At 56.6% G+C, this 21,431-nt stretch overlaps 2 protein-coding genes across 4 annotated transcripts in view; one reads left to right on the forward strand and one right to left on the reverse strand.

Moving 5' to 3' along the window:
* The first annotated feature begins 824 nt into the window (after positions 1-824).
* On the forward strand, positions 825-16,428 carry LOC140065180 (uncharacterized). Of its 2 annotated transcripts, XM_072112751.1 has the most exons (13): positions 825-1,410; positions 1,485-1,598; positions 3,206-3,265; positions 3,569-3,704; positions 3,778-3,825; positions 4,624-4,683; positions 4,771-4,827; positions 4,930-4,992; positions 9,144-9,209; positions 12,260-12,316; positions 14,858-14,923; positions 14,996-15,598; positions 15,688-16,426. In XM_072112751.1, exons 1-13 carry the CDS (start codon positions 961-963, stop codon positions 15,993-15,995), a joined length of 2,088 nt encoding a protein of 695 aa, XP_071968852.1. In that variant the 5' UTR covers positions 825-960; the 3' UTR covers positions 15,996-16,426. The 2 variants fall into 2 exon arrangements, with proteins under 2 accessions (XP_071968852.1, XP_071968853.1); XM_072112752.1 differs by lacking the exon at positions 9,144-9,209 and having other exon boundaries at positions 15,688-16,428.
* A 106-nt stretch (positions 16,429-16,534) lies between these two features.
* Positions 16,535-21,431, reverse strand: part of SPAG9 (sperm associated antigen 9) — a 40,877-nt gene continuing 35,980 nt past the window's right edge. For both annotated transcript variants that reach the window (XM_072112749.1, XM_072112750.1), the window contains one exon: positions 16,535-19,668. In XM_072112749.1, coding sequence (XP_071968850.1) covers positions 19,550-19,668 — 119 coding nt within the window. In that variant the 3' untranslated portion in view covers positions 16,535-19,549. The remainder of the gene's footprint in view (positions 19,669-21,431) is intronic.

Raw genomic sequence — 21,431 nt, forward strand, 5'->3', positions numbered from 1 at the left:
ACTGCTGTGTACTAATATATACTGCCCCACACTGCTGTGTACTAATATATACTGCCCCACACTGCTGTGTACTAATATATACTGCCCCACACTGCTGTGTACTAATATATACTGCCCCACACTGCTGTGTACTAATATATACTGCCCCACACTGCTGTGTACCAATATATACTGCCCCACACTGCTGTGTACCAATATATACTGCCCCACACTGCTGTGTACTAATATATACTGCCCCACACTGCTATGTACTAATATATACTGCCCCACACTGCTATGTACTAATATATACTGCCCCACACTGCAGTGTACTAATATATACTGCCCCTGACTGCTATGTACTGCCCCTGACTGCTATGTACTAATATATACTGCCCCACACTGCTATGTACTGCCCCACACTGCTATGTACTGCCCCACACTGCTATGTACTAATATATACTGCCCCACACTGCTATTTACTGCCCCTGACTGCAATATACTGCCCCACACTGCTATATACTAATATATACTGCTCCACACTGCTGTGTACTAATATATACTGCCCCACACTGCTATGTACTGCCCCTGACTGCAATATACTGCCCCACACTGCTATATACTAATATATACTGCCCCACACTGCTATGTACTGCCCCACACTGCTATGTACTGCCCCACACTGCTATGTACTGCCCCACACTGCTATGTACTGCCATGTACTGCCCCGCACTGCTATGTACTGCTCTGACCTGCGCTCTCTCTCTCCCTCCAGGTGGGGGCGATGCCGAGCTGTATAGTGAAGGGCTGCACGCACTACACGGGGATGAAGTCCTCGGCCCCCCTGCTGACCATGCACGTCTTCCCCCGGGAGCTCGCTCGGGTTAGGCTTTGGCTGCAGCAGATTGGACAGAACCTCGGGGACTTGGACAGTTTTGCCGCCAAAGTTTGCGAGGAGTCTCGGACGGGTAAATACCGGATATGCTCCGCCCACTTTGCACCGGGCAGTTACACCTCCCATGGGAGCAGGATAGTGCTGAAGCACGACGCGGTGCCCACCCTGTTCCCCGGGGTCTTCCCCCGACCTCTGCAGGACTGGAAGCCCCCGGAACCGGAGAAGAAGCCCCAACCCACCAGGAAGAGCGACAGCACCAAGGCCGCCGCCCCCAAAGCCCCTGCCCAGAAGAAGGAGGCGGGGCCACCAGCCAAACCAGACCCTCCCAAGAAGCCCACAGAGGGCGTCCGCCGCAACCAAGGGGGGAGACAGAACCGGACCCCGGTGCCCCCGAAGGAGCCCCTGGTGGACGTCAATGGCCGGTACACCGGGGGATCCGCAAAGTCATCAAGAACAAAGCGGACGGAACCGCACCCGGACCGGGGGAACCGGCCGACGAGAACCGCCGCGCCCTGTGGTCCCTGGAGAACGTCCTGGTGAGTGTTATACTCCTGTGTAGCTGCAGCTCTGGCTGTGAGTGGAGGGTGACCTGTCCTCTCCTGCCCCCAAGGTCTCCCTCCTGCAGCATCTGGCGGAGGCCCCACTCACCTCCCGGACCCAGAAACAGAAGACCACGCGCCTCCTCAACCAGACCGCCGAGATCGTGTCCGTGCTGACCGGAGAGGTGAGGCCCGAGGGGGGGGGGTATACAGGGGTCATGTGTATATACCGGAGAGGTGAGGCCCGAGGGGGGGGGGTATATACAGGGGTCATGTGTATATACCGGAGAGGTGAGGCCCGGGGGGGGGGGGTATATACAGGGGTCATGTGTATATACCGGAGAGGTGAGGCCCGGGGGGGGGGGGGTATACAGGGGTCATGTATATATACCAGAGAGGTGAGGCCCGAGGGGGGGGTATACAGGGGGTATGTATATACCGGGGTCATGTGTATATACCGGAGAGGTGAGGCCCGAGGGGGGGGTATACAGGGGTCATGTGTATATACCGGAGAGGTGAGGCCCGAGGGGGGGGTATACAGGGGTCATGTGTATATACCGGGGTCATGTGTATATACCGGAGAGGTGAGGCCCGAGGAGGGGGGGGGGGGGTATACAGGGGTCATGTGTATATACCAGAGAGGTGAGGCCCGAGGGGGGGGTATACAGGGGGTATGTATATACCGGGGTCATGTGTATATACCGGAGAGGTGAGGCCCGAGGGGGGGGTATACAGGGGTCATGTGTATATACCGGAGAGGTGAGGCCCGAGGGGGGGGTATACAGGGGTCATGTGTATATACCGGGGTCATGTGTATATACCGGAGAGGTGAGGCCCGAGGAGGGGGGGGGGGTATACAGGGGTCATGTGTATATACCGGAGAGGTGAGGCCCGGGGGGGGGGGGGGCGGTATACAGGGGTCATGTGTATATACCGGAGAGGTGAGGCCCGGGGGGGGGGGTATATACAGGGGTCATGTGTATATACCGGAGAGGTGAGGCCTGAGGGGGGGGGGTGTATACAGGGGTCATGTGTATATACCGGAGAGGTGAGGCCCGGGGGGGGGGGGGGCGGTATACAGGGGTCATGTGTATATACCGGAGAGGTGAGGCCCGGGGGGGGGGGTATATACAGGGGTCATGTGTATATACCGGAGAGGTGAGGCCCGGGGGGGGGGGGGTATATACAGGGGGTATGTGTATATACCAGAGAGGTGAGGCCCGAGGGGGGGGGGGTGTATACAGGGGTCATGTGTATATACCGGAGAGGTGAGGCCCGAGGGGGGGGGGGGGGGGGAGGGTATACAGGGGGTATGTGTATATACCGGAGAGGTGAGGCCCGAGGGGGGGGTATACAGGGGTCATGTGTATATACCGGAGAGGTGAGGCCCGAGGAGGGGGTATATACAGGGGGTATGTGTATATACCGGAGAGGTGAGGCCCGGGGGGGGGGTATATACAGGGGTCATGTGTATATACCGGAGAGGTGAGGCCCGAGGGGAGGGGGGGGTATATACCGGGGTCATGTGTATATACCGGAGAGGTGAGGCCCGAGGGGGGGGGTATATACCGGGGTCATGTGTATATACCGGAGAGGTGAGGCCCGAGGGGGGGGGGGTGTATACAGGGGTCATGTGTATATACCAGAGAGGTGAGGCCCGAGGGGGGGGTATATACCGGGGTCATGTGTATATACCGGAGAGGTGAGGCCCGAGGGGGGGTGTACATATATATATGGGTGGGGTATATACCGGGGGATATATCTGGAGCCTCTCCTCTTCTCTCTCCCTCAGGATTGGACGGTGGTGAAGAAGAACGCGCACATCAGCAAGTTCTACAACATGATCCGGGAGGTGAGTGGTCATGTGACGCTGTGCGGGGGTGGGGAGTCTGGTCATGTGACCCTGTGCGGGGGTGGGGAGTCTGGTCATGTGACCCTGTGCGGGGGTGGGGAGTCTGGTCATGTGACGCTGTGCGGGGGTGGGGAGTCTGGTCATGTGACGCTGTGCGGGGGTGGGGAGTCTGGTCATGTGACGCTGTGCGGGGGTGGGGAGTCTGGTCATGTGACGCTGTGTTGGGGGGTTGGGTCTGGTCATGTGACGCTGTGCGGGGGTGGGGTCTGGTCATGTGACCTCCCGTTGCCCTTTGCCCCTCAGGTTCCCATCAAGGTGGGGGATGTTGCGGTCTTCTTCTCCATGGATGAGTGGGATTACATCGAGGACCACGAGGAGAACTACAAGCACGTGATGGTGGAGGAGCCCCCCAAGAGCTTAGACTATACCGGGGTCTCGGGTATGACGGGTGCTGTGGGGGCGGGGCCTGTGGGGTTGCTATGGAGACTTCAGCTCCCGTTTTCTTCTTGTAGATGGAGGGAAGACCGAGCCCTACCCGGACACCCGGAGGCACAAGTTTGGTAAGTGCCGTACTCTGCCGGGGGCTATGAGGGGGTCCGCACTCTGCTGGGGGCTATGAGGGGGTCCGCACTGTGCCGGGGGCTATGAGGGGGTCCGCACTCTGCCGGGGGCTATGAGGGGGTCCGCACTCTGCCGGGGGCTATGAGGGGGTCCGCACTCTGCCGGGGGCTATGAGGGGGTCCGCACTCTGCCGGGGGCTATGAGGGGGTCCGCACTCTGCTGGGGGCTATGAGGGGGTCCGCACTCTGCCGGGGCCTATGAGGGGGTCCGCACTCTGCCGGGGCCTATGAGGGGGTCCGTACTCTGCCGGGGGCTATGAGGGGGTCCGCACTCTGCTGGGGGCTATGAGGGGGTCCGCACTCTGCCGGGGCCTATGAGGGGGTCCGCACTCTGCCGGGGCCTATGAGGGGGTCCGCACTCTGCCGGGGCCTATGAGGGGGTCCGCACTCTGCCGGGGCCTATGAGGGGGTCCGCACTCTGCCGGGGCCTATGAGGGGGTCCGCACTCTGCCGGGGGCTATGAGGGGGTCCGCACTCTGCCGGGGGCTATGAGGGGGTCCGCACTCTGCCGGGGGCTATGAGGGGGTCTGGGGGGTCCGCACTCTGCCGGGGGCTATGAGGGGGTCCGCACTCTGCCGGGGGCTATGAGGGGGTCCGCACTCTGCCGGGGGCTATGAGGGGGTCCGCACTCTGCCGGGGGCTATGGGGGGTCCGCACTCTGCCAGGGGCTATGAGGGGTCCGCACAGTGTCGGGTGATGAGGGGGGGTCACCCCATTAATCATCTCCTTATGTTTCAGAGGACATAGATTTCGGGGGACCCTTTGATTTCCTCCAGAGCCCGGAGACGCTCCCGCCAGGTGAGGCCGCCGCCATCTTTGGGGGGGGGGGGGTCGGATCTTCTCGGGTTTGGGCTCTGATGACGCAGTTTTGTTCCTTTTCTGCAGATAAAGAAGAAGTTCGGAGAGAAGATCTGCAGGTCCTGGAGATGAGCTGCTCCTCAGGTGCGGCTTAAAGGGGAGGTCCAGCCCGGGAGTGGGCGGAGCCCTGACACCGCCCCTTTAATGGAGGTTTTATTATTATTATCATCTTCTTTCTAATCTCAGATGATGACGAGGATGAGGAGGACGAGGACCCCCCTCCGAATACCAGGACCCCGGCTCCCGCAGGTGAGGGGGGGGCAGAGGGCCGAACCACTGGGGCAGGAGGGGGAGACGGGTCATGTCTGTGTCTGAAGTAATAAATGATGAAGGCGAAGTCCCATGTGACACGGAGCAGAGAAGAGTCATGGGGAGAGGCTATGGGGAGCTCCCAGCACCACCCACTGGTACCAGACGGTTCTATGTAACCTAAAGCCCAATACATGGCCGACCAAAATGATGGGGGTAGTTATACAGGAGCACTGGTCGGGGAGGAGTAATGATGGGGGTAGTTATACAGGAGCGCTGGTCGGGGAGGAGTAATGATGGGGGTAGTTATACAGGAGCACTGGCCGGGGAGGAGTAATGATGGGGGTAGTTATACAGGAGCGCTGGCCGGGGAGGAGTAATGATGGGGGTAGTCATACAGGAGCGCTGGCCGGGGAGGAGTAATGATGGGGGTAGTTATACAGGAGCACTGGCCGGGGAGGAGTAATGATGGGGGTAGTTATACAGGAGCACTGGCCGGGGAGGAGTAATGATGGGGGTAGTCATACAGGAGCGCTGGCCTGGGAGGAGTAATGATGGGGGTAGTTATACAGGAGCGCTGGCCGGGGAGGAGTAATGATGGGGGTAGTCATACAGGAGCGCTGGCCGGGGAGGAGTAATGATGGGGGTAGTCATACAGGAGCGCTGGCCGGGGAGGAGTAATGATGGGGGTAGTTATACAGGAGCACTGGCCGGGGAGGAGTAATGATGGGGGTAGTTATACAGGAGCACTGGCCGGGGAGTAGTAATGATGGGGGTAGTTATACAGGAGCACTGGCCGGGGGGTAGTAATGATGGGGGTAGTTATACAGGAGCACTGGCCTGGGAGGAGTAATGATGGGGGTAGTTATACAGGAGCGCTGGCCGGGGAGGAGTAATGATGGGGGTAGTCATACAGGAACGCTGGCCGGGGAGGAGTAATGATGGGGGTAGTCATACAGGAGCACTGGCCGGGGAGGAGTAATGATGGGGGTAGTCATACAGGAGCGCTGGCCCGGAGGAGTAATGATGGGGGTAGTTATACAGGAGCGCTGGCCGGGGAGGAGTAATGATGGGGGTAGTCATACAGGAACGCTGGCCGGGGAGGAGTAATGATGGGGGTAGTTATACAGGAGCACTGGCCTGGGAGGAGTAATGATGGGGGTAGTCATACAGGAACGCTGGCCGGGGAGGAGTAATGATGGGGGTAGTCATACAGGAGCACTGGCCGGGGAGGAGTAATGATGGGGGTAGTCATACAGGAGCGCTGGCCGGGGAGGAGTAATGATGGGGGTAGTTATACAGGAGCGCTGGCCGGGGAGGAGTAATGATGGGGGTAGTCATACAGGAGCGCTGGCCGGGAGGAGTAATGATGGGGGTAGTTATACAGGAGCGCTGGCCGGGGAGGAGTAATGATGGGGGTAGTCATACAGGAGCGCTGGCCGGGGAGGAGTAATGATGGGGGTAGTTATACAGGAGCGCTGGCCGGGGAGTAGTAATGATGGGGGTAGTCATACAGGAACGCTGGCCGGGGAGGAGTAATGATGGGGGTAGTTATACAGGAGCACTGGCCTGGGAGGAGTAATGATGGGGGTAGTCATACAGGAGCGCTGGCCGGGAGGAGTAATGATGGGGGTAGTTATACAGGAGCACTGGCCGGGGAGGAGTAATGATGGGGGTAGTCATACAGGAACGCTGGTCGGGGAGGAGTAATGATGGGGGTAGTTATACAGGAGCGCTGGCCGGGAGGAGTAATGATGGGGGTAGTCATACAGGAGCGCTGGCCGGGGAGGAGTAATGATGGGGGTAGTTATACAGGAGCGCTGGCCGGGGAGGAGTAATGATGGGGGTAGTCATACAGGAACGCTGGCCGGGGAGGAGTAATGATGGGGGTAGTTATACAGGAGCGCTGGCCGGGGAGGAGTAATGATGGGGGTAGTTATACAGGAGCGCTGGCCGGGGAGGAGTAATGATGGGGGTAGTTATACAGGAGCGCTGGCCGGGGAGGAGTAATGATGGGGGTAGTTATACAGGAGCGCTGGCCGGGGAGGAGTAATGATGGGGGTAGTTATACAGGAGCGCTGGCCGGGGAGGAGTAATGATGGGGGTAGTTATACAGGAGCACTGGCCGGGGAGGAGTAATGATGGGGGTAGTTATACAGGAGCGCTGGCCGGGGAGGAGTAATGATGGGGGTAGTCATACAGGAGCGCTGGCCGGGAGGAGTAATGATGGGGGTAGTTATACAGGAGCACTGGCCGGGGAGGAGTAATGATGGGGGTAGTCATACAGGAGCGCTGGCCGGGAGGAGTAATGATGGGGGTAGTTATACAGGAGCACTGGTCGGGGAGGAGTAATGATGGGGGTAGTTATACAGGAGCACTGGCCGGGGAGGAGTAATGATGGGGGTAGTCATACAGGAGCACTGGCCGGGGAGGAGTAATGATGGGGGTAGTTATACAGGAGCGCTGGCCGGGAGGAGTAATGATGGGGGTAGTTATACAGGAGCACTGGCCGGGGAGGAGTAATGATGGGGGTAGTTATACAGGAGCACTGGCCGGGGAGGAGTAATGATGGGGGTAGTCATACAGGAGCACTGGCCGGGGAGGAGTAATGATGGGGGTAGTTATACAGGAGCACTGGCCGGGGAGGAGTAATGATGGGGGTAGTCATACAGGAGCGCTGGCCGGGAGGAGTAATGATGGGGGTAGTCATACAGGAGCGCTGGCCGGGGAGGAGTAATGATGGGGGTAGTCATACAGGAACGCTGGCCGGGGAGGAGTAATGATGGGGGTAGTCATACAGGAGCACTGGCCGGGGGGTAGTAATGATGGGGGTAGTCATACAGGAGCACTGGCCGGGGGAGTAGTAATGATGGGGGTAGTTATACAGGAGCGCTGGCCGGGGAGGAGTAATGATGGGGGTAGTTATACAGGAGCACTGGCCGGGGAGGAGTAATGATGGGGGTAGTTATACAGGAGCGCTGGCCGGGGAGGAGTAATGATGGGGGTAGTTATACAGGAGCGCTGGCCGGGGAGTAGTAATGATGGGGGTAGTTATACAGGAGCACTGGCCGGGGGGTAGTAATGATGGGGGTAGTCATACAGGAGCGCTGGCCGGGGAGGAGTAATGATGGGGGTAGTTATACAGGAGCACTGGCCGGGGAGGAGTAATGATGGGGGTAGTTATACAGGAGCACTGGCCGGGGAGGAGTAATGATGGGGGTAGTCATACAGGAGCACTGGCCGGGGAGGAGTAATGATGGGGGTAGTCATACAGGAGCACTGGCCTGGGAGGAGTAATGATGGGGGTAGTTATACAGGAGCGCTGGCCGGGGAGGAGTAATGATGGGGGTAGTTATACAGGAGCGCTGGCCGGGGAGGAGTAATGATGGGGGTAGTCATACAGGAACGCTGGCCGGGGAGGAGTAATGATGGGGGTAGTCATACAGGAGCGCTGGCCCGGAGGAGTAATGATGGGGGTAGTTATACAGGAGCGCTGGCCGGGGAGGAGTAATGATGGGGGTAGTTATACAGGAGCGCTGGCCGGGGAGGAGTAATGATGGGGGTAGTTATACAGGAGCGCTGGCCGGGGAGGAGTAATGATGGGGGTAGTTATACAGGAGCGCTGGCCGGGGAGGAGTAATGATGGGGGTAGTTATACAGGAGCACTGGCCGGGAGGAGTAATGATGGGGGTAGTTATACAGGAGCACTGGCCGGGGAGGAGTAATGATGGGGGTAGTCATACAGGAGCGCTGGCCGGGAGGAGTAATGATGGGGGTAGTCATACAGGAGCGCTGGCCGGGGAGGAGTAATGATGGGGGTAGTTATACAGGAGCGCTGGCCGGGGAGGAGTAATGATGGGGGTAGTCATACAGGAGCGCTGGCCGGGGAGGAGTAATGATGGGGGTAGTCATACAGGAGCGCTGGCCGGGGAGGAGTAATGATGGGGGTAGTCATACAGGAGCGCTGGCCGGGGAGGAGTAATGATGGGGGTAGTTATACAGGAGCGCTGGCCGGGGAGGAGTAATGATGGGGGTAGTCATACAGGAGCACTGGCCTGGGAGGAGTAATGATGGGGGTAGTTGTCCGGGACCTATTATCGTTATGTTTTGCTGGGACTATTCCTTTAACCCTGCGTGTACTTATGTTACAGGGGTCAGACACGTCCGGGGTCGGGCGGATGTTCCCCAGAGCCCGGTGTCATCCCCAGCGCGGCCAGGTGAGGCGCCGCACCTCAGGTTATGATGTCAGTGACACAGTCAGGTTCCTCAGACACATGGACACAGCTGTAGTACCACGTTCTGCCTGTGAGCTGGGGGGGCGCTCTTTGTTGGATGAGTCTCCGCCCTATTGTATAATGACACTGGACTCGCTATTGTAATCTTCATCCTGATCCCGGCGCTGGTCCATATGTATCTGTCCGTGTCGGGTGCGATGGAGAGGACAATGGGGGGCCGGGGGGTGCTGATAGTTTGTGCGACTTCCTTTCGGATGTAAATAGCTCAGTGGTTTGTGGACCCCCCCCCGGTGCCGTCCAGTTGGTTGGGCTTTGGGCCTCACATTGAGGGGTGTTACCCCTGCCCCTCTCCGTGTTCTCCGGTGTAGACAGCAGCAGGGGCACAGGAACAAGCGGGGGTCATACACAGGGTCAAAGGGCAAAGCCGGGTCATACACAGGTGATAACAGATCTGATCCGGTATAAAGCGTCTCCATGGAAAGATCAGGAACCCTGACGCTCCGGCTCCTCCCAGTGCGGGGCGAGAGGTCACCTCCCCCCCCACACACACCCCGCGGAGGAGGAGGACGACTTCTAGGACCAAAACTTTTTCAGTCCACAAGTTGATAGAACTTTCCATCCTCTTTCATGTCCAGAGATTCCCACAGTCCTTTCTGGGCCAATAGGAACCAGAACTGATGCAGGAGGCCGGCAGTAGGGATTGCGGACCAGGGGCTGCAGTAGGGATTGCGGACCAGGGGCTGCAGTAGGGATTGCGGACCAGGGGCTGCAGTAGGGATTGCGGACCAGGGGCTGCAGTAGGGATTGCGGACCAGGGGCTGCAGTAGGGATTGCGGACCAGGGGCTGCAGTAGGGATTGCGGACCAGGGGCTGCAGTAGGGATTGCGGACCAGGGGCTGCAGTAGGGATTGCGGACCAGGGGCTGCAGTAGGGATTGCGGACCAGGGGCTGCAGTAGGGATTGCGGACCAGGGGCTGCAGTAGGGACAGCAGGAGCTTATAGGATGGAGCTGCTTCACGGAGGAGACCCCTGTCTGACGCCATCGGGCTTCTTCATGATGGGGGTAGTTGTCCGGCACCTCACGGAGGAGACCGCTGTCTGTCGCCATCAGGCTTCTTCATGATGGGGGTAGTTGTCCGGCACCTCCCGGAGGAGACCCCTGTCTGTCGCCATCAGGCTTCTTCATGATGGGGGTAGTTGTCCGGCACCTCCCGGAGGAGACCCCTGTCCGCCACCATTGGGCTTCTTCATGATGGGGGTAGTTGTCCGGCACCTCCCGGAGGAGACCCCTGTCCGCCACCATTGGGCTTCTTCATGATGGGGGTAGTTGTCCGGCACCTCACGGAGGAGACCCCTGTCTGCCACCATCAGGCTTCTTCATGATGGGGGTAGTTGTCCGGCACCTCACGGAGGAGACCCCTGTCTGCCACCATCGGGCTTCTTCATGATGGGGGTAGTTGTCCGGCACCTCACGGAGGAGACCCCTGTCTGCCACCATCGGGCTTCTTCATGATGGGTGTAGTTGTCCGGCACCTCACGGAGGAGACCCCTGTCTGCCACCATCGGGCTTCTTCATGATGGGGGTAGTTGTCCGGCACCTCCCGGAGGAGACCTCTGTCTGCCACCATTGGGCTTCCTCAGGAGGTTTGGAGATTTTGTTTCCTTGAGAGCTGGAACTCCAGAAGATCTGGAAGGGGAATCCGAGGTCCATAAACCATGGAGAATGATTATTGAACGAGAACTCGGCCCAAGGAAGACGACTCGTCCACTTATCCTGACGGGTGGATGTGGTTTGTTCGCTCCTCCAGGGCCATTGGATGGAGAAGTCCAGGATCACATCAGGCAGGTGACGGAGGGTCTGAGAGGGACACCTCGATCTGATGATGAGGAAGACCGTGCAGGTGAAAGATGTGGTGCCCCTGGGCCAATCCCCCACCAACCCAAGAGACGGGGAGGTCCGTCCATCGCAATGCGCTGCCCAGGACTGTAAGAAGTCCGCTGATTGGTTCTTAGGAGTTTTGTTCTGTGCACAACTGGAGAAGTAGAGACAAAGTCCTTCACATTAATTACTCAAAAGTGACGCTAGATCCGCTCCAAAATCGTGAGTGCTCCAGAGTGACCGGGCAGCTTGGAGATGTGTGCACAAGACACAATCCTCCTCCTTCTGGATATTACTTACCCGGACCGGAGTCATGGACTCAATACGAGAATATGACATGTTAAAGGTCGTAAAGTTGGTTAGAAGAGTCAAATGAAGGAGACAGGACTTTGGCCTTCACATTCTTCTCAGCAGGTCGGAAATGTAACCCGCCCCGCCCCCCGCGCTTGTCAGGCGCGGGGGGCGGGGCGCTCGTAGGCCAGTTTAATGGCCAGTAGCTCGCTATCCCGGATGGTGTCATTTCTCTCTGCTATAGGAAACTAATGTACCTATGTACTAATGTAAGAATTGCTTGGAGATATCCGGGTGGTGCACGGGAGGCAGAAGATGGAGATGGTGCAGAAAGCTGCTTCTTCAGGTGTCCAGGCCTTGGCATTGTCCCGCTTCGATGGGGGTCACTATTGTGGAGGAATTAGATGAAATGTGGATAAAAATGTGCAAATCCCTGAGGACAAGGCCTTTCCAATACAGCTTATACCTCGCCAGAATACATCGGTATCTGATGAGATACAACCTGAGAAGGGCTTAGGAGACTCTAAATCCAGTTTGTCATATAGTGGGTGCTCCCGCCGCCGCCTCCTGCTGACCCCTGAGCATCATTTTTTCCCTCCCCCTACCGACCCCTGCGCGGCATTTCTTCCCTCCCACTGCACCTCATTTCTTCCCTCCCCCTACCGACCCCTGCACGTCATTTCTTCCCTCCCACTGCCAACCCCTGCCCGGCTTTCCCTCTTGCCCACCCTGAGCCTCCCCCATCTGATTTTTTGAAATTGATCACATATAGTGGTGGGAGATAAACAGATCATGTAGATGTAAAGATGGCCGCCTCCTCCTCCCTGTTGAACCTGTGTGTCTTCTCTTTGTGAATTCGTAGATGAGACCAAAAGAAAAAGAGACGACTTGGACATTGTGATCATGGACCCCTTCCCGGGTAAGACCCTGTTCTTGCCACAGCGCTAGCACTTCTCTCCCCCCGTATTCAGTATCCAACACTTCTGTTTCACTGATGACACTACTGAGCTCTCATCCTTCTTCTGATGACCTTGGGCGTAATGTCCTCCACACCCTGCCAACCCAGTGCACCATCTCTTCCTCCTCCACACCCTGCCAACCCAGTGCACCATCTCTTCCTCCTCCACACCCTGCCGACCCAGTGCACCATCTCTTCCTCCTCCCCGCCCTGCCGACCCAGTGCACCATCTCTTCCTCCTCCCCGCCCTGCCGACCCAGTGCACCATCTCTTCCTCCTCCCCGCCCTGCCGACCCAGTGCACCATCTCTTCCTCCTCCCCGCCCTGCCGACCCAGTGCACCATCTCTTCCTCCTCCCCGCCCTGCCGACCCAGTGCACCATCTCTTCCTCCTCCCCGCCCTGCCGACCCAGTGCACCATCTCTTCCTCCTCCCCGCCCTGCCGACCCAGTGCACCATCTCTTCCTCCTCCCCGCCCTGCCGACCCAGTGCACCATCTCTTCCTCCTCCCCGCCCTGCCGACCCAGTGCACCATCTCTTCCTCCTCCCCGCCCTGCTAACAATGTGCGTCGTCTCCTCACCCTGCCGAGCCTTTGTGCCATCGTCTTCTCATTCTGCCGAACCATGTGCGGCGTCTCGTCCTCCCGACCCTTTTGTGTCGTCTCCTCCTCGTCACCCTGCCGACCCTTTGCGTCGTCACCGTCTACACACCCTGCCGACCCTTGGTGTCGTCGTGTCCTCATTCTGACGACCATGTGCTGTGTCTCCTCCTCACCCTGCCCACCGTTTGCGTCGTTTCCTCCTTTAAACCGTCACTCCATTGTCTTCGCCTCCTCCTCCCCACCATGCCGAGCCTTGGTGTCGTCGTCTCCTCCTCCTCACCCTGCCGAGCCTTGGTGTCGTCGTCTCCTCCTCCACACCCTGCCGACCCTTTGCGTCGTCGTCTCCTCCTCCACACCCTGCCGACCCTTTGCGTCGTCGTCTCCTCCTCCACACCCTGCCGACCCTTTGCGTCGTCGTCTCCTCCTCCACACCCTGCCGACCCTTTGCGTCGTCGTCTCCTCCTCCACACCCTGCCGACCCTTTGCGTCGTCGTCTCCTCCTCCACACCCTGCCGACCCTTTGCGTCGTCGTCTCCTCCTCCACACCCTGCCGACCCTTTGCGTCGTCGTCGTCTCCTCCTCCACACCCTGCCGACCCTTTGCGTCGTCGTCGTCTCCTCCCCCACACCCTGCCGACCCTTTGCGTCGTCGTCGTTGTCTCCTCCTCCACACCCTGCCGACCCTTTGCGTCGTCGTCGTCGTCTCCTCCTCCACACCCTGCCGACCCTTTGCGTCGTCGTCGTCTCCTCCTCCACACCCTGCCGACCCTTTGCGTCGCCGTCGTCTCCTCCTCCACACCCTGCCGACCCTTTGCGTCGTCGTCTCCTCCTCCACACCCTGCCGACCCTTTGCGTCGTCGTCTCCTCCTCCACACCCTGCCGACCCTTTGCGTCGTCGTCTCCTCCTCCACACCCTGCCGACCCTTTGCGTCGTCGTCTCCTCCTCCACACCCTGCCGACCCTTTGCGTCGTCGTCTCCTCCTCCACACCCTGCCGACCCTTTGCGTCGTCGTCTCCTCCTCCACACCCTGCCGACCCTTTGCGTCGTCGTCTCCTCCTCCACACCCTGCCGACCCTTTGCGTCGTCGTCTCCTCCTCCACACCCTGCCGACCCTTTGCGTCGTCGTCTCCTCCTCCACACCCTGCCGACCCTTTGCGTCGTCGTCTCCTCCTCCACACCCTGCCGACCCTTTGCGTCGTCGTCTCCTCCTCCACACCCTGCCGACCCTTTGCGTCGTCGTCTCCTCCTCCACACCCTGCCGACCCTTTGCGTCGTCGTCTCCTCCTCCACACCCTGCCGACCCTTTGCGTCGTCGTCTCCTCCTCCACACCCTGCCGACCCTTTGCGTCGTCGTCTCCTCCTCCACACCCTGCCGACCCTTTGCGTCGTCGTCTCCTCCTCCACACCCTGCCGACCCTTTGCGTCGTCGTCTCCTCCTCCACACCCTGCCGACCCTTTGCGTCGCCGTCTCCTCCTCCACACCCTGCCGACCCTTTGCGTCGTCGTCTCCTCCTCCACACCCTGCCGACCCTTTGCGTCGTCGTCTCCTCCTCCACACCCTGCCGACCCTTTGCGTCGTCGTCTCCTCCTCCACACCCTGCCGACCCTTTGCGTCGTCGTCTCCTCCTCCACACCCTGCCGACCCTTTGCGTCGTCGTCTCCTCCTCCACACCCTGCCGACCCTTTGCGTCGTCGTCTCCTCCTCCACACCCTGCCGACCCTTTGCGTCGTCTCATCACCTCCTCCACACCCTGCCGACCCTTTGCGTCGTCTCATCACCCTCTTTGCTGACCCTATTACCATTGTCATCTCCTCGTCTTGCCTCCTCCGCTGTGCACCCTGCACGGCTCCTCCTTCTCCCCGCTGACCCCGTGTGTCCTTTTCTCTTTGTGGTTTCTTAGATGAACCCAAAATAAAAATAGAGAAAGATGAAGACATGGACATTGTGATCATGGACCCCTCCCCAGGTAAGACCCCGCTCCTGCCGCAGAGCTGACGCTTCTTTTGCTCCATATTCAGTATCTAACATTTCTGTCTAGATGATGATGATGAGGACATTGCTGAGCCTGACACCCCAGAGACAAGAGACCCCTCCCCAGAGAGAAGTGACACCCCAGCAAGAGACTGTTCCCCAGAGAGAAATGAGACCCCGGAAAGAGACCCCTCCCCGGAGAGATGCAAGACCCCGGAAAGAGACCCCTCCCCCGATAGATCCAACACTCTGGAAAGAGACCCCTCCCCCGAGAGATGCGACACCCCGGAAAGAGACCCCTCCCCCGAGAGATGCGACACCCCGGAAAGAGACCCCTCCCCCGAGAGATGCGACACCCCGGAAAGAGACCCCTCCCCCGAGAGATGCGACACCCCGGAAAGAGACCCCTCCCCCGAGAGATGCGACACCCCGGAAAGAGACCCCTCCGCGGAGAGATGCGACACCCCGGAAAGAGACCCCTCCGCGGAGAGATGCGACACCCCGGAAAGAGACCCCTCCGCGGAGAGATGCGACACTCCTGAAAGAGACCCCTCCGCGGAGAGAGACCCGTCTCCTGTGAGAAGTGAAACCCCAGAAACACGAGACCCCTCCCCGAAGAGATGTGACACCCCGGAAGGAGACCCCTCCCCAGGAAGAAGTGACTCCCCAGGTAAAGAGTTTGTATGATTGGGGAGTGTATTGGTGGGGCACAGACCTAAGGACCCCCATAACTCCTCCCTCTTGTCTCTTTCCCTGCAGAGGCCGGAGAGCAGTGTCCAGACTCCCCCAGCTCTGACCTGTGGATCGCTCAGGACGGCACCACCTCCTCCACCTGGATGCCACAGGACGACCCCAGGCCCAAGGGACGGAACTGCTTCAAGTACGGGAAAAACGCAGGCAGGATCCAGTGCCCGGTCAGCCTGTGCGGGACCACCACCATCTGCCTCCCCGAACTGCCCCTGACGGCGGGGCCAGAACACCGCTGTGACCTCTGCGACCTCTCCTTCCCCGATAAATACGAACTGGACCTGCACCAGCTGACACACAGTAAAAAGCGGCGACTGTGATCGTCTTAACCTCTGGGGGAGGGGTCTGTGGTAGGCGGAGCCTGGGAGGGGTGGGGGAGGATTTTTTTTTAAACAACTTCTGGATGAACACTTAATAAAATGTTGGTTTCTGAGCTGCGGAATGTTCTAGAACACGTGAGCAGTGAAGAGGGAAAGCTGGGTCAGTACAGCGTGGGGGTGTGGTCAGCGCAGGACCCTCCCCCCGTATTATCTGAATAGATCAGCCCCCGATTCCACAGCGGGACTGAGGGGATGGGTCAGACCCTATAAATGGATTGTTTCGGCTCTGCAGACGATTGCTTCTGCCTGGCCCCTCCTCCTTGTAGATATTCCTTCCTGCTTCCACACTACCTCCCTCACCGGAGCAGCGCGGCCATGAAGTGTTGTCAGAGGAGCCTCTGAATGTGTAACTTTTTAATAAAAACATTTTCTTATTAAATCTGTAAATTCTAATGCCATGTGACTGTGGGTGGAGCCAACACCTAGGCCCCTCCTTGTGACTCCTGATGCGGAATAACGAGGCGTCAGACTTAGGTGGGAACCGTGTCATATACATATTTATAGATAGATATTTACACACATACAGGTCATGTACAGCCCCGCCCACATCCAAGGTCATGTACAGCCCCGCCCACAGCTTCGTCATCCGGACAATGCGCCGCTCCAGCGTCTTCCATCCTTTGGTTCGTCAGATTCCGGTGGAATAAATATCAAATGTTACATTTTTGTCAGCGACAAGTAAAACAAGAAGCGGTGAGCAGCGGCGGCGCTGATCCATCGTATGTACAGGACGCGGTATAGAAAAGTCATTAATATCGTATAGAAAATACACCCGGCAGCAGCAGCCGCACAACCCGCTGCCTCGGAAAATGCTAAAAATACAGTTTTTTTTTTTAAGAAAAAAAATATTTTTTTGGCAACACTGGAAGGAAATGCAGATATGTCATGAGAGGTGAAAGGTCACCCCCCCCCCCCAGGGGCCCGATCTATAAAGTGCTAAGATGTCCCATGATGCACCTCTCCTACAGTCATGTGGGTGGAGCCTCCTGGACTAGAATATGAGACAGGTAATACGAGGTGCAATACCAGACCACACCCACAGCTTGAGGGGGCGCCCTCTCATGGTCTCCATCCACCTTTTGGAACCGTCACAAAGAATCTTTCCCAAAATGATCATTTCTAGCAGCAGAATCAGGGAAGACAAAACAGAGGCGACGGATGTTCCCACCAAGAGCCCCCAAACCATGATATAAATCCAGACTGTGTCTGAGCTCCGCCCCCTGCAGGCCACACCCATAAAGGATAACCCCGGCCTCTGCAGTATGTGATCTGCATCCACAGTTAAAGTCTTAAAGGGATCCTGTCAGCAGGAGAGACCACACAGACTTCATGCAGTGTTACCAGACTTCTATGTCCTCACACTGCTGTGCTCTGTGCAGCCAGTGTAATGTATAGTCATACCACTGTATAGGTTGTCGGTAGCTGCAGGACAGTGAATTATGGAGTTATATTCCAGGTTATAGTTTCTACAAGAGCATATATGGGGGTATATCCTGACACTGCTGTGCTCTGTTCTCTCTGCAGTCAGCATTGTGTATAATCATACCCTGGTGTATGGAAGTAGCAGCAAGACATATGAATTTGTAGACCAGGACTTCAACTTCTCCAAATTTAAGCAAGGGTGTACTTACACTGCTGTGCTCTGTGCTAACCGTGTTTTGTATTGTCCCCCAGAGAGATGTGTAATCAGACCTCACACTGCTGTGCTCTGTGCTCTCTGCAGCCAGTGTTATGTATTATCCCTAGAGGGATGTGTAATCAGACATTTGTGGATGTTTTTAATAGCAGCAGGACTGTGATACATGGATTTGTATTCCAGGATTACAAAGGGGTAATATCCTCACACTGCTGTGCTCTGTGCATTAAACTGCTGCACAAGCTGCTAAGAGCACAGCAGTGTGAGGAGACAAGTTACAACCCTGGAACATAAATCCAGTTTTGCTCTTGCTAAAACCAAGCACAAAAGTCTGATAACACATTTCTCCAGGGACAATGTCTGACACCAGATGCAGAGCGCACAGAGCACAGCAGTGTGAGGTGTGATTACACATCTCTCCAGGGACAATACATAACACTGGCTGCAGAGAGCACAGAGCACAGCAGTGTGAGGTCTGATTACACATCTCTCCAGGGACAATACATAACACTGGCTGCAGAGAGCACAGAGCACAGCAGTGTGAGGTCTGATTACACATCTCTCCAGGGACAATACATAACACTGGCTGCAGAGAGCACAGAGCACAGCAGTGTGAGGTCTGATTACACATCTCTCCAGGGACAATACATAACACTGGCTGCAGAGAGCACAGAGCACAGCAGTGTGAGGACCCCCCGTCTCCCCCAGAAGCTACAATCCTGGAGTATAATTCCACATTTCAGTCCTGCTACTAACAACATACACAACAGTGAAACATCTGATTACACGTCTCCAGGGGACAGTACATAACTATGGCTGCGCCTGCTGACAGATTCCCTGTAAAGAAACTGGACATTAAAACTGAAAGATAATACTGAGAGCCGCCGTCACATCCACAGGAGGAGAAAACGGTGGACTTGTGTCTGACCACATCCTGCAGGACTCGGGTGTAATACTTCATTCCCCCTGTGGTGGCAGCACTGGACTGGTTTCTCCAATAGGGAATATCCCTGGTAGTTTCATCAGGGAGCGTCCTGCAATCAAATGGACATAGGGATAAATCCAACAGATTTTGAAGTGACCATAGTCGGCCTTAAAGGGAACCTCCACTTTTCTCCCATCTTTAGTCCTAACATTTACAGGTATATCAGTCATTGCTCCACTATCCCAGAGTTACGGAAAAGATGCTGTGTGCGAGGAGCCGCCACTAGAGGGAGCTCAGTGCCGCCTACAGCTCTACGCAACCACAAGGAGCATATAATGCTAATACAGAGTACAATGTATGCACAAAGCTCCAGCACTGCCCCTTTTACATCTGTATGCAGTGAGCTCCTCCTTGTACACTCCAAGGCTCCCCCTGGTGGTGGCTGCTGGAAGCTGAAAACTTATCATGTAACTGTCTATTGATATAAATATACATGGAGATGAAGGCAACCCCCTCCCCCCTCATCACACGGATGGATGTCAGTAAAGTGAAGGAAAACCTCATGGATTTGGGCACAGACCCCGGATGTCATCACATCTACTATAAGATTCATGAGTCTGTGTTTTGGGAAGTGGGACCAGTATCGGTGTTTTTCTGCTCCATCCAAAACTCCACGACCTTTATCTTCTTGTTGCCCCAGAGGAGGCAGTGATGAGGCAGAGGACTCGGGTAATACACTGCAGTGCAAACTAAAAGCCGCCACTCACAGAACCCTCCGCCTGGTCCGGCAGGAAACACACAGGTCATGAGGCGCCGAGGGACGCATTTTCGATGCAGTCATTGAAGTGTTAAAATATTGGATAAAATAATACAAATAGGAAAGAAAATAAAGATGATGTAAATATCTACATCATGCACAAGGGTGCACACTCCTCAGTCGCTGCTGTTACACATCACTTGCCACACTATGAGGTGACTCCGCTCCACCTTGGCCATGGACGGCTCCAACTGTAAGGACGAGTCTAAACCTTCAGATTCTGCTCCGTCATCTCCTGCAGAAACAACAAACACAGAGATGTATTTAGAGGAGACCCAACCATCCCAAGCCAAGCCAACGAAACCCTTCGAAAGCCAAGCCAAGCCAACGAAACCCTTCGAAAGCCAAGCCAAGCCAACGAAACCCTTCGAAAGCCAAGCCAAGCCAACGAAACCCTTCGAAAGCCAAGCCAAGCCAACGAAACCCTTCGAAAGCCAAGCCAAGCCAACGAAACCCTTCGAAAGCCAAGCCAAGCCAACGAAACCCTTCGAAAGCCAAGCCAAGCCAACGAAACCCTTCGAAAGCCAAGCCAAGCCAACGAAACCCTTCGAAAGCCAAGCCAAGCCAACGAAACCCTTCGAAAGCCAAGCCAAGCCAACGAAACCCTTCGAAAGCCAAGCCAAGCCAACGAAACCCTTCGAAAGCCAAGCCAAGCCAACGAAACCCTTCGAAAGCCAAGCCAAGCCAACGAAACCCTTCGAAAGCCAAGCCAAGCCAACGAAACCCTTCGAAAGCCAAGCCAAGCCAACGAAACCCTTCGAAAGCCAAGCCAAGCCAACGAAACCCTTCGAAAGCCAAGCCAAGCCAACGAAACCCTTCGAAAGCCAAGCCAAGCCAACGAAACCCTTCGAAAGCCAAGCCAAGCCAACGAAACCCTTCGAAAGCCAAGCCAAGCCAACGAAACCCTTCGAAAGCCAAGCCAAGCCAACGAAACCCTTCGAAAGCCAAGCCAAGCCAACGAAACCCTTCGAAAGCCAAGCCAAGCCAACGAAACCCTTCGAAAGCCAAGCCAAGCCAACGAAACCCTTAGAAAGCCAAGCCAAGTCAACGAAACCCTTAGAAAGCCAAGCCAAGTCAACGAAACCCTTCGAAAGCCAAGCCAAGCCAACGAAACCCTTCGAAAGCCAACGAAACCCTTCGAAAGCCAACAAACCCCTTCGAAAGCCAACAAACCCTTCGAAAGCCAACAAACCCCTTCGAAAGCCAACAAACCCCTTCGAAAGCCAACAAACCCCTTCGAAAGCCAACAAACCCCTTCGAAAGCCAACAAAACCCTTCGAAAGCCAACAAAACCCTTCGAAAGCCAACAAAACCCTTCGAAAGCCAACAAAACCCACCGAAAGCCAACAAAACCCTTCGAAAGCCATCAAAAGGTTGGGTTGGCTTTAATTGGGTTTCACAGGTTGGGTTGGCTTTGGATGGGTTTCAAAGGTTGGGTTGGCTTTGGATGGGTTTCAAAGCCAACCCAACCTTCAAAACCCAACCAAAGCCAACCCAACCTTCAAAACCCAACCAAAGCCAACCCAACCTTCAAAACCCAATCAAAGCCAACCCAACCTTCAAAACCCAATCAAAACCAACCCAACCTTCAAAACCCAATCAAAGCCAACCCAACCTTTGAAACCCAACCAAAGCCAGACCCAACCCAATCTTCGAAACCCAACCAAAGCCAACACAACCTCGAAACCCAACCAAAGCCGACCCAGCCCAACCTTTGAAACACAACCAAAGTCAACCCAACCTTCAAAGTCCCAACCTACGAAGAACCAACCTTCCATCCTTCCGAACCAACCAACCCTCCCTGCTTCCATCCATCCCAACCACTCCCTCCTTCCCTACAAAACCCACTCATCCATCCAGCCACCCATCATTAAACCACCCATCCATCAATCCCAACCCCCATCCATCTACCCATTCAATCCATCCTAACCCACCAACTACCAATCTATCCCAGCCCCTATCCTTCCCTACAAAACCCACAACCCATCCACTGCCAAC

The sequence above is a fragment of the Engystomops pustulosus genome, chromosome 6, assembly GCF_040894005.1.
Source record: "Engystomops pustulosus chromosome 6, aEngPut4.maternal, whole genome shotgun sequence".
In the NCBI taxonomy this organism is placed as follows: Eukaryota; Metazoa; Chordata; class Amphibia; order Anura; family Leptodactylidae; genus Engystomops; species Engystomops pustulosus.

Excerpts from the sequence above, each read along its gene's own strand:
- LOC140065180 (XM_072112751.1), top strand. The coding sequence starts at position 961 with ATGCTCCGCCCACTTTGCACCGGGCAGTTACACCTCCCATGGGAGCAG. Across the intron at positions 1,599-3,205 it reads TGTCCGTGCTGACCGGAGAG|GATTGGACGGTGGTGAAGAA; the intron begins GTGAGGCCCGAG and ends TCTCTCCCTCAG. Across the intron at positions 14,924-14,995 it reads GATCATGGACCCCTCCCCAG|ATGATGATGATGAGGACATT; the intron begins GTAAGACCCCGC and ends ATTTCTGTCTAG.